This window comes from Cyprinodon tularosa, unplaced genomic scaffold, assembly GCF_016077235.1.
Source record: "Cyprinodon tularosa strain WSP-4 unplaced genomic scaffold, ASM1607723v1 ctg153, whole genome shotgun sequence".
Lineage (NCBI taxonomy): Eukaryota > Metazoa > Chordata > Actinopteri > Cyprinodontiformes > Cyprinodontidae > Cyprinodon > Cyprinodon tularosa.
Window position 1 is genome coordinate 262,620 of NW_024038364.1, and position 18,471 is coordinate 281,090.

The following is an 18,471-nucleotide window of genomic DNA, read 5'->3' on the forward strand; positions in this document are numbered from 1 at the left end:
TTTTTTTTGTTCCACATTTTCTGCTGTCCAAGATGATTTCTGATGCTGTAGCAATTATTTAACTTGACATATTTGATAAATTGAGCGCTTTTTATGACTGCAACAATTGACTTTTTCATGTAACCAAAACCAGCTGATCATGTGTCAAAGTTGCATAAATAAATTAAAATGTTTAAAAAAAAATTGTGGTGTGTGTATTAAACTAGCAGGTACCTGAAAATATGTTTACTGAAACTTTAATTTGTTGAGGCTGATGTGGAAGTGGTTCAAGTAAGAATTTTATAAGCAAAGCAAAAGTTGTCTAACTGACAACGGTCCCTGAAAGCACCATGGCAATGATTAAAAACAACACCTGTAATCCTACCAACCAGTCTAGCAGGTCTGAATCTAGAGCAACACAGAGAGGAGTGCCTTCCAACAACAGGGCATAAGAGGTTCTACTCGAACACCAGAACCTGATTTGGGTTCAGAATGTCTCTTCTCACCATTTTGGTCCTTTTGGGGACCGGGCTGACAGTGAACAGTGGTAAGTTGAGGTTTTATTTTGACATTAACTTCATGTTTTTAAAAGTGAAAGCAAAAGTGTTAGTGCGGTTTGTCGTGAATCCTCGGTTGTTGTTTTTCTGTTAAACTTTGAAAATATATTTGTGTAAGGTTTAGTGATATAGATTTAGTTTATAAAATGGAAACAATCCTGCTGTGGACAAAATTCAGTCATCTGAAATACCCAAGAAAATTCACCTGAGTGCCACCATTGTTCCTGTTCATTACTTCAGTGTTAATACTTATAGTAAATGATCAATATGATTCCCTACCTCATAATCTAATAAATTCAGATGTAATATCTTTATAATTGTTTTAGTATATAAACGAGGCACTAGAAAAACACCTACATTTGGATCATAGACAAACACCTCCATTTTGTCATAGCATGGGTATAGTACCCATACTATGACCATTTTACTTGTTAATCTTCTAGGAGACAGAAATATATATTTAAATTTCACAGATTTTCCTCCACCGTGACATAAAGAGCTGTTCCAGGAAGCCATAAATGCATTTTGATAGTTATAAGGAAACACAATAAAGGTGTGGCGGACAGGTTAAAACCTGCCAGACAACATTGGAGAGATAACTTTTACATGATGAAGACATCAGGATTGAAAAATGGACTGAAGATAAACAGATACACACAGTTGGAAAGTTGATAATAAAAAAAAACAACCTTTGAACAATATCATAAATCTGTTGTTTTTACTGATATGGAAGAACAAAAACTCATTTAAAATCATTGGTAGTTGATCAAAGGGCTGAAAAAGCCAACAGATGCATTTACTGGTCTGTGAAAACATATCAGTTACAGCGTTCAGGAAGCAAAGAAAACCATCTACATTAGGGAGTAACAATCCTAAGGGGTCAAAGGTAAACTTTATTACCCAAGAGGGACAATTTGATCTGCACAAACGAGCCTCATAAAAACACCCAACAGTAATATGAAGAGAAAAGAGAACCAGTCATTATGGTAGTCTTTAATTTATGCCTTTATCTTTTATTTAAGATCCCACCGCCGTGGATCTAAAGGGTATTTTACTGGTTGTTGAACCCACCAAACGTTGAGAGCCAGATAATCTCTTATCATTTTTTTTTCTTTAATGCTCTCCATGGAAAATATTCATATTTTGAGTGATTTGGAACATTATAACTAAACAATGTTCCAGGTTGTATGGGATAAACAGCACAGTTGATTACCTGAAGCCAAGTTTTTCATTTAAATAAGTGTTTAAACCATGCCTACAAGGCAAACAAAATCCCATCTAATATTATTTATTGAATCTTCAAGTTTTGTTCTTGGTTTTTATTTAGTTTTGTAAACAGAAGAGGATGACAGTGCCAATTGATTCCGTTTCCAGTCCGTTTCAAAGACAAAATCAGAAGTTAGGTTTTTACATTGAGCCTTCGTTTTGCTATGATCAATGCATCAGATCTTAGAGAAGAACTTCAGTTTATTCAAAGCCATAATAGCAGAGTGGACAAGTTTTTGTGAGATCTCTTTTACCATATGGATTATAATCTTTTCTCATATTTGGAGATGATATTTCCTGAGCCAATGATTGCTTTATTGTTTCTCTCCCTGTAGGGTTTAGAATATTCTTTTAAAACTAGTTTTTATTTTTAAAACAGACGTTTTCCTCAAACGAATCAGGTTAGATGACTTTAATTATTACAAGTAAACCGAATAAAGGTGTGGCCATCAGCTTAAAACATGTCAGACAGCACCCCCCATCACAGTGGATGCAAACATTAATTACGTTTTTTTGTTTTTGTTCTGAAATAAATCCATATCCAGTGAATGTAGCTTTTTTCCTGTTTATTTTGCAATATGACAATAACTGCTGATTAAATCCAGTATTACTCTTTGCCTACTAATAATTATTTATTGAAGTTACATAAGAACTTTTTTCTACCTTAAACTGAGTCCATTTTATAGGTTCCTGATGAAAAAAGCATTAAACTGATGGATGGTCAGTAGAAAACAGTCAGTGTCAAATAATCACATAACAGGCTTAAACCTGAGACAAGTGGAGTGTTGTTTTGTTTTTCTGAAAAGGTTTTGACTATTATACAGGGGTCTGTGGGTTCTGGTGGATTGTTGATATGAATATTTGTTAGATTTCTGCTGTTTCAAAGCACATCCTGTGTCAGACGCATCTTGGAGTCTTTCTAAGAGCAGTGGCAGAGCCATGAAATGCTCATTAGGGTGGCACTGGTCAGGCATGAAAAACTGGGCAGAGGTGTGGCCGAAAACTTATTGAGGCCAAAACTATTTTAATGTCAGTCTACTCTAATAGCACAGTACCAACAGGAAAATGAACAAGCAGAGTATATATAATTTACTAATTAATGAGTGATGAGAGGTCTGATTCGGTTGAAGCTGATGCAAATCTATGTCTAAGTCGATTATGGTTCTGCATTATATATGTACTGACTGGGTTGTTGTTTATCTTTAATGACATAGAAGACTCCTTGGTGAGCATACAGACTCATAAGTTTCCCTTCTTTCCCATAAAGCCCAAAAACCTTGTTCTGAAAAGAGCAAGAGGTCCTATTTCACCTTTTTTAATGCTATTATGGTTATAGAGGCTAAGCCAAAGCTTTAAGCCCCTGAGGTGGTACACCAGGGTAAAGTTGACACGCCGATTACTTAGCCGCTTAATTGAAATGAGAACCGTCCTTGATGTTAGTGCAGGTAATCCATTATCAATCAATTATTTCCATGACTCGGCAATGTTGACAATAACACCGCATACATTGTTTCTGCGATCCACATAGCTTTCACTTCTGTATCGGTAGTATTGCGTTGCGTTTGCGTTGCGGTCAAAAACTGTTTCCCCATTTCGGGTGGAACACACCTGTCCTCATCAACACCGGATCATACTTATGTAGACAGCTGACAGATCATGTGACCCAAACCATTTGGAATACAGAAATTCATAATCTGCTCCTACACACCGGCCCCTAATTGTTATGGCAGGCAGACATAACAATTATATACAATAACAATAGGAGCAAATGAATACATAACTGTTGATTTACACCCCCTGTATCAAACAAAGTTTGGTAAAAGGTCTTTCAATGATATTGTTCTTTGTCTGCAGTTTTACAGATCGCACCATGCCTTTTTTATCAGAGAAAACCGATATTACTTTAGCAAGAGGCCAGGATCCACGTGGGGCAGATGAATCCATGATGACGACGACATCTCCAGATTTCAAATTTTGCTTCTGTTGATTCCACTTCTGTCTTTCTTGCAATAGGGGCAAATACTCCTTGATCCAGCGTTTCCAAAATAAATCTGAGATGTATTGAACTTGTCTCCGACGACGCTTCACATACATATCTGACGGTTCAAACAGCCCAGGTGGTAAGGCAGGTTTTCCTTTTAGTAGCAGTAGATGATTTGGTGTGAGAGGTTCCAAGTCATTTGGCTCATCTGATAGCCTTGTTATTGGACGATCATTCAATATGGCCTCTATTTCACACATAACAGTATGAAGTCCATCGTCATCCAATCGTTGCTGTCTTAAATCGGAGTTGAGGATGCGCCTAACAAGGCGTATTATACGTTCCCAGACTCCACCATGATGGGATCCTGCTGGTGGATTGAAACTCCATTCAACTCCAGATGGAGTAAGAGCATCTTGAATCCGTTTATGATCCAATGAAGCGAGAGCTTGCCTCAACTCCCGTTCGGCTCCAACAAAATTTGTCCCATTGTCCGACCTGATGCGAACAGCTTGACCCCTTCTGCTGATAAAACGACGTATTGCATTGATGCAGGCATCTGTTTCGAGGGAGTTTGCTACTTCCAAGGGTATTGCTCTGCTCGTCATACAGGTGAATATCACACCATATCGTTTGCATTGTTTTCTGCCTTGCTTGATTTCAACAGGTCCAAAATAATCCACTCCAACATTTGTAAATGGAGGCAAATCAGGAACAAGTCTCTCTTTTGGAAGATCCGCCATCTTCTGCTCCAAAGCTCTCCCATTAAAACGTCTGCAATTGCGGCATTCAGATATGATTTTTCTCACTGCTGCATTTGCATTGGTGATCCAATATTTCCTCCTAAGAGTTGACAGAGTATGGTTTCGTCCACTGTGTCCCAACAACTGATGAATATGTTTAAGAATGAGCCTGGAGATATGCTGATCTTTAGAGAGAATAAGAGGGTGTTTTTCTTCCATGGGCATTGCTCCTTTACTTAACCTTCCTCCAACTCTCAACAGCCCATTATCCAACATAGGGTCCAGTTTATAGATGGAACTCTGTCTGCTTACTGTTCCAGTCTTGGACAGCAAGCAGGAAAATTCATTTTCGAACCTCTGCTGCTGACAATAGCGTACAATGGCCAACTCAGCTTCCAACAGATCCTTGGGCTTTAAGGCGTTGCCCTTTGATGTCACTGCAGCCTTTTTTCCTTTCACTTGCCCATTATTAAGATCAGGGTCTTTCAGATGAGCTGTTTGTCGAATGAGCTGCAACAAATGGGTTTTCAGTCTGAGAAACCAGGCAACAGAAATCTTGAGTTTCCTCCATTCGGAAAAGTAGTTAATAAGAAAATCAGTGGGCTTAATTGAATCAGTGGCAGCACAGTTCACAAGAGCATCCCTTTTGAGCTCTGGATCATTGGAGTCCATCTTATTATCAACAGGATTCTCTGGCCAGAATCCCTCAGGCTTCCAAAGAAAGCTGGGGCCCTCAATCCAAATGTGGTTAGTCAGAAAACGGGTCGGTTTCATTCCCCTTGATGCAGCATCGGCTGGGTTGTAATTGGAACCAACATGCCTCCATTGGGAAGGGCTTGAAATCTCTCTTATTGTTGAGATCCGATTTGCCACAAAGGTTTGGAAACGTTTATCCTCATTGTTGATGTATTTCAGAACTGATGTACTGTCCGTCCAAAACACAGATTCATCCAGCTGCATTTGAAGCTCTGCCTTTAGCATCACGTCCACTCTGGCAGCCAAAACTGCGGCTGTAAGTTCCAGTCTTGGGATCGTCACAGTTTTTAAAGGCGCCACTCTGGCCTTTCCTAGTAAGAAAGCTACATTAATATGATCCTTGTTGTCTTTCAACCGGATGTATGTTACAGTTCCATAGCCATCTTTACTGGCATCAGCGAAATGATGTAACTGGCAGTATTTGAGGTTCCCAAAATCTTTTGGTTTCATACATCTTGCTACTTTGAATGAAGCCAGTAACTTGACCTCCTCCAACCACTGTTCCCACCGTTTTAAAATATCCAGTGGGATGACATCATCCCATCCACAGCTCCTCCTACAGAGCTCTTGCTGCATCATCTTAGCAGGTAGGATGGCTGGAGACAGAAAACCCAAAGGATCGTATACTGAACTGGTGATGGACAGCATGCCATGTCTGGTTGGAGACTGACGTTTCATCTCCATCTTAAATCTGAAGGAGTCTGACTCAACACACCACAGTAGACCTAAAGCTTTTTCAGCTGGGAGGTCATCGCGATCCAAATTGAGCTCTTTTAAATCCTTTGCCCAGTGTTCTTCTGGGATAGACTGCAACACTGCTCGACTGTTACTGATCCATTTCTCCAACTGAAATCCACCTCTTTTACAGAGAGCATTTAGTTCATTCACCATTTTTATGGCCTCTTCCTCAGAACCCAAACTCATCAGACAGTCATCAACATAAAAGTTTTGCTTGACAGCAAGAACAGCTTGATCAGAAAAATCATCTTTGTTGTCATCTGCAGTTTTCTTTAGCGCATAGCTAGCGCAACTTGGAGAGGAAACGGCTCCAAACAAGTGCACAGTCATTCTGTAGACTTTCAGTTCTCTGCTGATGTCTCCTTCTGGCCACCAGAGAAAGCGCAGAAAGTCTCTGTCTTGTTCTGCAACCTTCACCTGATGGAACATGGCTTGAATGTCACCCATAAATGCTACAGGCTCCTGCCTGAAGCGAAGGAGTACTCCAAGCAAGGAACTGGTAAGGTTCGGTCCTTGTAGCAGTTCTTTATTTAATGATGTTCCTTGATAAGTGGCTCCACAATCAAACACCACTCTTAACGAACCTTTTTTTGGGTGAAAAACACCATGGTGAGGAATGTACCATACTTTCCCAACTGTACCTTTCAACTGTTGATCTGGTACTTGCTCGGCATAACTCTTTTTAATGACATCCTGGAGGCAACTTGAATATTCCTTATGAAGTCGAGAGTCATTTACAAACCTCCTTCTTAATCCAAGTATCCTCTGCTTGGCTACAGAGTAGCTATTTGGTAGCATAGCATCTGTGTTCTTAAAGGGCAGTTTTAGACAATATTTCTTATCCTGTAAAGTTGAAGAGGATTCCATGATTTCCATAAAACGAATGTCTTCTCTTGACATTTCACTTTTCTCTGAGGTTTTCTCATTGAAGTCATGGTCATACTGATTGTTGAGCAGGAACTCCAAGTTAGATACAGAGATTTTGTTCACTTGAACAGAACGCGGCTTCACTTCGGTGCTGCTGTTATTTCCATCTTCATTTAATGGACCATTTATCACCCAGCCCAACACTGTCCTTAGAGCATATGGGCCCTCTCCACAACTGTTGACCACTTCCCAAGGCTCTAATATCTTGGGAGCGTTGGTTCCTATCAACAAGTCAACTTTGGCCTTTATGGTGGGGATTTGAACCTTTGACAAATAGGGCCATCTTTCTATTTCTCCAGCAGTAACAATATTATCTGAAGTGACTGGCATTTGCTTCTGCGTAAGGACTTCTGGCAGAGGATAAAAGTTGTTTCCATTCAACCCTGATACCTCAATGCCAGACAATGAATAAGCAGTAACAACCTTTTCCTGCCCCATTGTTTTTAAGAGAAAGTTATTCCTTTTCCCTGTGATGTTTAATCTTTGCATAAGCTGTTCTGAACAAAATGTAGCCGTACTACCAGGATCTAAAAGAGCGTATGTCTGTATGACATTCACTCCCTTGGCTGACTTTACTTGTACTGGAATGATTGACAGAATACAGCGACTCTTTCCGGCCCCTGTATGTCCACATGTCTGGGGAAGAGTTGATGGTTTGACTCCTGTTGGCTCTTTTATTGGTTCAGGCTCAGAATTTGCTTTTGGAATATGCAAAACAGTTGGGTGTAGTTGATCACAAATTTCACAGATTAAACGTTTATTACAATCTCTGCTGATGTGACCAGTACACAAGCATCCAAAACAAATCCCTTTGTCCTTCAAAAGACGGATTTTCTCTCTGTGTTTCTTGTTTTTGAACTGTTGGCATTTATTTATAAGGTGAGCACATGAACAACAATGACAGTATGGCTTTTGTGTCTTTGATCCATCTTCAGAGTAATCCACTGATGTTGCTGTGGTAGAAAAACTACTCCCTTTACTTCTGATTCTTGACTGTAGCTTGAAGCTGCTGGAAGACCTCAGGCCAGCTGTATGTTGTGGTGCATACACTTCAATGTCACCAAAAATTGGATCAGACAAGATCCTCACATGTTTCTCCAGAAATACAACCAGATCAATAAAATGAGCTCTGTGGTCATATGATTCCAAAATATCATGAGCAACAGCTCTCCATCTCTCTCTGAGTTTGTATGGAAGCTTGGAAAGGACCATTTTCATGTTATTTGGCATATCCAACTCCTGCATATAATGAAGTTCTTCCATCACATTGCAACATCCTCGTAGAAACAAAGCATAAGCTTGTAGAGCTTTAACATCCTCTGATTTTATTGATGGCCAGTTCAGAGCTTTGTTTATATAAGCAGTTGCTATTTTGTATTCATTTCCAAAATGGTCCTGCAGAAGACCTTTTGCTACAATGTAGCCACGTTCAGGATCCATATGTTGGCAGCTGCGGACCAGTTCCTTAGGCTGTCCTGCAGTGAATTGCTCCAAATAATACAGACAGTCAGCTTTACTGGCTTTGTTTTCCACTCCATGTTCAAACGCTTTAATGAAAGCTTTATATTGAAATGGATCTCCTTCAAACACTGGAATGTCTCGTGGTGGTAAAGACAGTAGACGCTGTTGATGCACAAGTGCAGCAGTTATTTCATTTTGCTTATGCATAATAGTGACAACGTCTCCATTTTGAACTTGATCAGTTTGATGACTTATTCTTTGTCTGGTTTGATTTTCACAAGAAGTTTTTACATCATGTTGTAAAACATATGATTTTTCTAAGTCCATTTGATCATGTGCATCAAAATGCTGCTTGCTCACAGAATGTTTCATTTCAGTCCGTTTTGGTCGCACATCTATTGTTTCCAGTTTGGTTGGTGTTGGTACTGCATTTCTTTGCTGCATCACTTTGCATGCTGCAGGATAATAATCCTTTACCATGGCATTAAGAGTTTTATCTGATGTGAGTTTCATTTTTTGCCTTTCAAAATAAGAGTTCATTCCGTCAGTTGGTGCACGGGAAAGACACTGTTCATCAGAAGCCTGCAGAACTGCCAACTTTGCAGTAGACGCAGCTAGCTCAGTTTCTAGCTCAAGCTGTTCCTTTTTCCTTTTTATCAGTTGCTCCTGTTCCTCCAGTGCATGACGTTCCTTCAAAACAGCCAGTCTTGCAACCAGTGCAGCACGCTCTGCTGCAGCTTTTATTTGTGCAGAGGAAGTTGTACTTGACCGATTGCTGGTAACACTTTTACTATAATGTTTACACACATTAGAAACACTATCATTAGGCCTAATATCATCGTTATCCAACCCATCATGATTAATATCAGCACCAATATTTAAATGACCAATACTTTCGTTTTTAAGTTCATCATCTTCTTTTGATTTAACCCACCTTTTCACCTTTTCAGCAAATTCATCAGTGAACAACATTTTTGCTTTAAACCATATTTCATGTTTTTCTTTCTCCTCAACCGGCAATAAATTCATTAATGAATCATGTATGCATCTTATTTCAACACACAAGTCAATGTAACCATCAAGAAACGTTCGAACTTCTGATACCAAACCATTTTGCATCAACTCTTGTATCTTTTCCTTTAAATTGCTAGCTTTATTTAGATTAGCCTTTCTATCAGCTTGCAACCGATCTAACCGATTGGCAATTGCTTTAGCAGAAAGTTTAACCACTCGTTTGCCCATTTGTGTGTCACAACTGCTGGTCAGAAGGTCCTGTTTGTCAGCAGTAGATGGCGCACTAGCACCTGCTGGTAAATCCACGTCCGCTATGCAATCCTCCATAATAAAAGTCCGTCAGTCAATAGATTGCAACCAGTTAATTGATACAAAGTTAATTGTTCCTCCACTTCAGCAACCAATGCATTGGATTTATGCCATTATGTGTGCACAGGTTTAGATTTAGATTCAGATGGCCATCTTACTAATTGTAGCACTACACATACGATGCGTGCATTTCAAATCCAGCAAGAGGAAATCCAAGGTGTCCTCCTAAACGCCGATCCTGTCCGACGTCACCCCAGGCTGCAGATGAGCTGATGCCAATCAGCTGACGCTCCGTTCCCAACACACAGGCTCCATCTGCGTCCCTCGTCGTAGACAAACGCCATCCAAAGTTCCTTCTCCACGATCAGTTCTTGTCATAAACAGTTTTTGACTTTTTGTATAGAGGCTAAGCCAAAGCTTTAAGCCCCTGAGGTGGTACACCAGGGTAAAGTTGACACGCCGATTACTTAGCCGCTTAATCGAAATGAGAACCGTCCTTGATGTTAGTCAAGGTAATCCATTTATTTCCATGACTCGGCAATGTTGACAATAACACCGCATACATTGTTTCTGCGATCCACATAGCTTTCACTTCTGTATCGGTAGTATTGCGTTGCGTTGCGGTCAAAAACTGTTTCCCCATTTCGGGTGGAACACACCTGTCCTCATCAACACCGGATCATACTTATGTAGACAGCTGACAGATCATGTGACCCAAACCATTTGGAATACAGAAATTCATAATCTGCTCCTACAATGGTGTTGAGAATAATTTACTAACAACTGAGAAATCCCCTTGTTAGGACATTCTGAGAGTATCACTGCTGCCCCCTGCTGGTTTAGAGCAAACCTTCTGGTTTGCTTGTTCCCCTCTAAAACAAAGGAGGTACAATATGTTTCACTGGAAATAATATATCAGCTGGTAGGGGTGGCCAATGATAGGCAAAGGAGAGACATTAACACCCCTGGCCCCCTTCTTGTTCCGCCGCAGTCTAAGAGGCACCGATAACCCAGCAACATTACGGATAAGTAATTGATTTGCATCAAATTTGGGTTGGAATTTAGGAGACACTCATTTAAAGTGTCTCAAGATCAGGACTGAGCACCAGCAGCCTTGAATTGCTCCATTCTATGGAGCGTTTGGTATATTATTTTTAGACATTTTTTTGTTATGTAAGTTTTTTGGATGACATTTTTATTTCTACAAGAACAGTGTGACATTTTGTCTTTTGACCCGATGTTGATGAGGAAAATGTATATGGCTATTAAAAGGGACAGGTAAAAAGAATGAGGAGTCACAGGGATTAATTCAAAAACAAGGTTTTCATTTTTAACCAAAAAAAAAAAAAAAAAACTTACAAAAAGTATTTTGATTGATTGACAAGAGGTCAATCAAAAAGACAAACTAACTGACTACATAACCAAACATAACTAATCTTACAAAGAAATGACACATAAGGGTATATATATATACACACTGGATGATCAGACCGATCATCCGATTGTCAAACAATAACAAATAGCTAAACACAGCAGTACAGTTAGGTTTGGCAATAAACTAATATACAAGAAATGAAAACACACCAGCTGCAAAAAAAACTTCAAATTAAAATGCAAAAAAAAAAACAAAAGAGAGAAAAATAAGGAAAATTCAAATCCCCCCATTTTAGCAGCCGCTGGTGGAACAGTCCAATTTCCCCTCCTTCATTTAGCAGATCTGAGCCCTTGCTGCCATCTCTATTCTGGCCAAACTCCACCATGGAAGGTAGGAAACAAAGATTAGTGACAAGAAAATTTCAATAAGTGGATCAAACATGTGAACTAAATGTGCGTGCTTTCAAATGTAACGCATGTATTTGAACTTTGAATAATTTTTTATTGCAAATTAAAGTATGTGTACGAATTAATAAATAAAGGTGAAGGCCATGGGTTTGGCCATCACAATATGAATTCCTCTCAATTCTCTCTTTTAATTTTGTTTCCGAGATAAGCTGATATGAATCAAGCTGTGTTTGGCTGAGCAATAATCAGGATTTAACTGCTGTGGTTCATTTGCTGTAATTGAGTTAATTTATTTAGAATTTTAAGCCTAAATGTTATCATATCTTATCATTAACAAATAATTCCCATCCTTATTTTTCTGTCTCATGTCTTCCAGAATTGCACTCCCTCACTTACATCTACACGGCCTTCTCCAAACCTGTCACTCTCCCGGGGCTACATGAGTTCACCGCTATGGGTTTGCTGGATAACCGAATGATTGATTACTATGACAGCGAACACCAAAAGAAGGTTCCCAAACAGCAATGGATGGCAGATCACCTTGAAAAAGAGTACTGGGACAAAGGCACCCAGTCCAGAAAGAGCAAGGAGCAATGGTTCAAGGTCAACATCGACATTTTGATGAAACGAATGAGACAGAATGACACTGGTAAGATCTGAGGAGTTTAAAGTATCTATAATCAATGATAAAAATCATAAAACTTATTGTAAATAAATGCCTTATCCAAACACTATTACTTTTACTAGAAAACACATTTTAGTTTATTTCCTTTCTAATTTTGAATGAAAATCATTTTTCCATATTAATTAGATTTTCCTGTGTTGTTTTCCAACAGATACCCATATTCTTCAGTGGATGCACGGCTGTGTGGGTGAAACTCAGCCCGACGGCTCTCTGAAGTTTGTCCGTGGGATGGACATGTACAATTATGATGGAAAGGACTTTCTGTCCTTCGATGATGACAAACAGGTTTGGGTTGCTCCAATTACAGCAGCATTGGAAACCAAGAGGAAGTGGGATGAGGTCCAGGTCCTGAAGGAATACACCAAGGGCTACTTGGAGAAGGAGTGTATGGAGTGGATGAGCAAGTTCAGAGACTATGGGAAAGAACAGCTTAAAAACGCCAGTATGTATATTATAAAACATGCCTTCATATATGTATGATTGTTCTCTTCAATATACCTTTTAAAATGTCAATGATAGAGAGATCTTTGGTATTAAATGAAAACATAAGTATCTTAAATTACGTTTAAAGTAAACATAGGTGTGAAAGATAAGGTAATGCAGCATTTAATTAATGGATAACTAACTTTAGAATATTGGTCAGATAAAATGGAGAACATTTAAATTGTATGACGGTTAAATTGCCTCCCTGCTGATCCATATGTTATTGTGTGTTTTAAGCAAAACCCATTGTGCACATGTTCACACGAAAGGCCAAAACTGAATCAAACGTCATCTTGACCTGTCTGGCCACCGGCTTCTACCCCAAAGACATCATTATGGAAATCAAAAGAAATGGACGTGTCCTGAACAAGGATGACGGGCTGCAGAAATCTGGGGTTCTTCCAAACCATGATGACACCTTTCAGCAAAAACTCCATGTAGAGATTTTGAAGTCTGATTTTTCCACCTACACCTGTGAGGTCAACCATCCTGGCTCTGATTTGCATGAAGAAAATAAATGGGGTGAGAAATTATTTTTGATGTGCTGTCGTATACTAGAGTTTAAAATCTAAGTAGTTGTTGGTTGATCTACCAAGTTTTCAACCCTCATATCAGCTTCCAGAATACTGCCTTCCCACTGTATCGATAGCCTGTAGAAAACAAGACAATTTGCAGGTGACTTGTCAAAAGTGAAAAAAAAACCTTCATCAGTAGATTAACACAGAAGATCAGGTATTTTTAAACATATTTTTGATGAAAGCCATGCAGAATGATCACCACAATACAGCTTACTTTACTGACAGACCTATAAAAGCCATTAGCATACCTTTCCCACAGCACGAAGCAACATAAAATATCATATCTAAAGAAAGTGATACATCATACTCTATTATTCGTACAGCTAACAGCAGAAAGAACTGCTGACATAGTTTCAAACCATTTCTAAAACTTTGAGACCACAAATAGCCACAGTAAGAGCCAACATCTATAGATGAATAAGGCCATGTAACACTGATTCAACTTCTCAGGACTGTGTGGCTTGCCAATACAGACAATGACAGAGAGCATCTGGCGCTACCAAGTTTAGTTGTACACAGGTTGCTATTTCTAAGCCTTTTGGTCTTATTAAGAGGATTTTTCTGTTACAAATAAACATAACATTTAAAACAAATATTTAACACAACATATCCCATTTGAGACAAAAAAAACAGACATCCACACATTTTCTTTCACGCTCATCCCTGCTGGGGTCGCGAGGGGTGCTGGTGCCTATCTCCAGCTGTCTACAGACCCTGAACATGTCGCCAGTCCATCGCAGGGCAACACAGAGACAAACAGGACAAACAACCACTCATGCACACACTAACACCAAAGGGGAATTTAGGGGATCCATTTAACCTAGTCATGTTTTTGGACTGTGGGAGGAAGCCGGAGTACCCAGAGAGAACCAACACATGCTCAGGAAGAACACGCAAACTCCATGCAGGGAATCAAACCTGCAACCGTCTTCCGACACTTCCCACTGTACCACTGTGCAGCTCAAAAAACAAACAAGTCACAAATAAACTAATAATAAAAAACAGCATGGTATATTTACTTCTAGAGTTAATTCTGGTTATCTTTACAAATAAAGATTTTTTTTTTTGGCTGATCCAAAATATTTTTATTGAAAGAACAAAATAAATAAATTTGAACCAGCAGGTATTCATTTGTTTTTTTACAGGTTTGTTCTTATGAATTCTAAATGGATATTAGTTTAAATTTTAATTGGTTACAAGTAAGCTATAGGTGATCTAATCAAAGTGAACTAAAACTGACAAAGTTTTTGTTGTTGTTTTAGATCACACTCTTCTTGAGGACAAGGGAAACAATGCCATTATTATTGGTATTGGTGTCGCAGTTGGGGTCTTGGTTGCGGTCATCGCTGTGGTACTTTTTGTCCTTAAAAAGACGACAAAAAAACTTGGTAAGATGTTTTTCCTGTGAAAGACATGCATCCAAATACAAACTGCTTCATAAGTGATGAATTTTTGTAATAAAAACAGTTAATAAAGTTATTGTTAAATGTTACTGAGAGTCACAATCACACAAATTTCTACTCCAGCTATTCAGTCAAAGTCTATCAGTTAAACAAATAAAAAGTATTTTATACTTGGTTTATACCAGATGATAAAATGGAAAGAAAGCAGAAAATATTAACTTTAATAAAATCTTGTCTTTCTTGTTAGATTGTCCTGAAGATACCCCAAATTCAAGTAAGTATTTTATTTCTATGAAACAAATTCACACATCTTAGTATCTTTTGAAGCAGTATTTAAGCAGAACATTTTCAGGCATGCTGACTTTTTTTTAAAGATTACTGATCAATTTTATGTATCAACCTATGCTGAGTCTGTGTCTTATATATTTGTAGGCCCGGGTTCAAGCACAGAGAATATCAATAAGCCACGTAAGTCAATTTTTAATATACCATTGATTATGTACAATTTATTATCAAATGTTTATTTATAATGAAGATTTAATAAGCCCTTAGCTATATCATGCTGTATTTCATTATGCTATGTGTTTCTGTTTTAATAGATTAGCTGTATTTTATTTATATTGATTTCAGATTAGAATATATTGGTGCTTGTCTAATAAAACAAAAGATTCAGTTCATTGTGCTCAAGTTGTTGCTGTCAAAAACCCGGACATTTACTTAAAAGTGGATGTTTACCCTAAAAGTGGACTGTTGTTGTAGTTCACTAGTTTGTTAGCATGTAGAAAAGTGTTTAGTTCTTACATTTACAAATAAATAATTGGTTTCTTCTGGATGCAGTTAAAAAAGCAATAATCTATTTTGTTCTTGTAGTAACTGTATCAGCAATAACATTTATCGTGTTTTCTTTGTTTTTATCAACTTAGGTGAATCTGAAACAGTTCATGTCCCCCTCATCCCTGGTAAGTGTTTTTTTTTTTTTTTTTTTTTTTGGTGCGAGTGACCCAATAATTGACAGACTGCTTATTGGGATTCTGCATATGGAATGTGGTTCCCATCCCCTCCCCACTGCTACTCCCTTGATTTTTATATTTCAACTAAAATTAGTCAATTTTTTCTGCACCGGTTCACAAAAAACATATCTCGGCAGAACTTTATCGGCAGACGGAGATGTAAATTTAACAGTAATGAGTAAAAAAATCACAAAATGGATTGTAGTTCAGTGCAGCTTTTTGAATAGTTATGTTAAAATGGAGTTCATTAAAGCTTACTGTACATGGATTGGGAGTTTCCAGAATCATCTGTTTTTTAGCACAGAACATTATTTAAATCTAAGCTTTACTGCCAAACTGATACACAAAAAGGTTTCCAACCATCAGTAATCATTAACTAAAATCAAATCCGAACTGGAAAGTATTGTGAAAATCTAGATATACCATTAGATTTCAAAATCTGGTTACATTTAGCAGCGAAACCCCACAGTTCTGTCTGCCTTAGTAAGTCTCACAAGTTCTTGTTGAAACAAATTGGTCCACACTTTTTACATTGTTTCTTCATTTGATTGAAATTTCTGGGAATCACTAAAGTATGAATCATTCTTATAAAATGCCCCCTCAAAATTTCAGTAAGGTTGATGTCTGGGCCATCCTAACACCTTTAACCTCTCCCATTTTTCTGTAGATTGGCTGCAGTGCTGGAAATGACTGTCTAGAGTAACTGAAAAACCCAGTGCATTAGTTGGATTTTTATTAAATATTTATCTTTTTTTCCCTGTTTGCAGGCAGTGATTCTGACAGCGGGGCCAGTGTTCCAACTCAGGGTAACTTTTCTCTTATTAAATCTTAAAAATGTTACCAAAAACATAATTTTAGCATAAAGGTCAAAATTTCTTGTTGTTTTCTTAAAAGTTGTTAAGTGCAGTATGTGTAGATAATAGAGAGATGGTTAAGTTTTAAAACTCCAGCTCAAGTCACCCATTTTCACAAACAAGGGCTTCAAACTATACCTAATTATTGGAATTAATGATGAGAGTTGGTTTATTTTATTTGTTACAGATTGGAGAATTGGCTTTGACCTATTATTATTGCTAAACGGTCTGATTCCATTTTGTAGATGTAAACTACAACACCTGCTGAAAATTTACAAAACTGTCCAATAAATGAATAAAATATGGAAGCAGTTCAGTCTGCATAAATCATGTTTGTATTTTTACGTACAGGAAGCAGCAGTTCTGAGAACGTAAACACTCCACTCATAACTGGTAAGCATTTGTAAATTGAACTATTTTCTGTTTATGCATGCTACAATATTTTAGAGCAAAATTTACAAAGTTATTAACAGCTTCATTATAAAGGAAATCAGAAACTCTTCCTAGTCTAGAAGATATATTGTGTATTAGAGAGAGATAACAATCTCCAGTTTCTTGTTCATTTTAGTTCATCCTTTACTTGCAAATATCAAATAATGTTTGAGTTGTAAAGGAGCTTCTCTGTTCATGACTTCAATCCATTGCTGATTTAACAACTAGTGGGAAAGAAATGTGAATATATTTTACAGATGTTACTTCAGAATTACTAAAAGTTTAATACATTAAATGATGTTAATTATGGAAGTAACAAAACTGTATATTTTCAATTGTTTGGAGTATTATACATTTTTATGACATTAAGTTCTTAATTAAGGGATTAGAAAAGTTTAAAAAAAATTCTTTTTTTTATACTTTGTCACCTTTCCTGCATGTTGTTACTGAACTCTGAAGTCTGTGACTTTTGTGGTTTGTAGGTACATTTTAAGTTGCATAATTAGTTTTGTTGGTAATAAATATTCAGTCTATGAATAAATGAAATGCTTTGAATTAAAAGAATTAAGGAAACAATATTTATATTTCTTATAGTTAAGTTAACAAAGGTCATATAATAATCTACGACCTCTCTATTTCTTATAGGCTCTGATCACGCCGATTCTGGCCATGAAAGTAAGTTCTTTAATCAAATCTGTAAAACTTTAACTAGATTCTTGCTTTAGAAGGCTACAAATATAAATTACAATCGTTATGCATCTGAATTTAGATTAAAGGTGTTTAGATATGTTGGATGGATGAAGCAGCTTTAATAATAAAGCCTGCAAGGAAAAGCAAGAGGCCAATTTATTCATTGGCTTTTGTATCTACTTAACAACATTGATTAATTTCTACAGGTAATGGAGATTCCTCTCCGAGGAGCGACAGCCCCAGCAGCACAGAAATGGAAGTCCCTGAGGGGTCTCCAGATCAGATGGTCTGAGTTGTTGGGAGAACGACCAAGCCATTAGAATGGGATTTGTGTTTTGGATTCACTAGTGTCCTTCCTTAGGCTGAGAGTCTTATATCTGCTCTGCTTTTGGTTAAAATGGATGGGATGGGAATTTGAGTAAAAAAAAACAACACATTTTTTCACCTAACATAACTCATATAACAAGATTAGTCCTAATTGCTTATAACTGTAGTTATTCACTAGTACTTCAAACAGCCAGAGCAAGTTGAAAAAACATGTATCTTAATCTCAAAGCGGTTATAAAGTGAGATGTATTTCATAAAAACAAAACTGGCACTAGTGCAATTAGAAAACAAATTTCTTTCAAAATATCTAACATTTGTTTGTACAGTGTTTTCCATAATGGAAACCAAGACATAACGAAAAATTCAATATGTAAAAAAGTGATACAGGATTAAAGACAGAAAAAATAGGATAAAAAAAGGTAGACAAAACCAAATGCACATGCATCTGTAGCTTTGTTCCTGTAAACAGGAAAAAAACTTTATAAAACAATTATTT

At 37.5% G+C, this 18,471-nt stretch overlaps 1 protein-coding gene across 1 annotated transcript; it reads left to right on the forward strand.

Moving 5' to 3' along the window:
• The first annotated feature begins 357 nt into the window (after window positions 1-357).
• Window positions 358-17,940, forward strand: LOC119779901 (H-2 class I histocompatibility antigen, Q10 alpha chain-like). The gene is made up of 9 exons (XM_038279748.1): window positions 358-526; window positions 11,890-12,162; window positions 12,350-12,640; window positions 12,919-13,203; window positions 14,522-14,647; window positions 15,586-15,621; window positions 16,440-16,478; window positions 17,604-17,633; window positions 17,855-17,940. Exons 1-9 carry the CDS (start codon window positions 472-474, stop codon window positions 17,938-17,940), a joined length of 1,221 nt encoding a protein of 406 aa, XP_038135676.1. The 5' UTR covers window positions 358-471.
• The last annotated feature ends 531 nt before the right edge of the window (window positions 17,941-18,471 follow it).

What these genes read in the sequence shown, in the direction of transcription:
- LOC119779901 (XM_038279748.1), top strand. Translation starts at nt 472, where the DNA reads ATGTCTCTTCTCACCATTTTGGTCCTTTTGGGGACCGGGCTGACAGTG. An exon ending in GCATGAAGAAAATAAATGGG is followed by an intron (nt 13,204 to 14,521) that starts GTGAGAAATTAT and finishes TTGTTGTTTTAG; the next exon opens with ATCACACTCTTCTTGAGGAC. An exon ending in TCATGTCCCCCTCATCCCTG is followed by an intron (nt 15,622 to 16,439) that starts GTAAGTGTTTTT and finishes CCCTGTTTGCAG; the next exon opens with GCAGTGATTCTGACAGCGGG.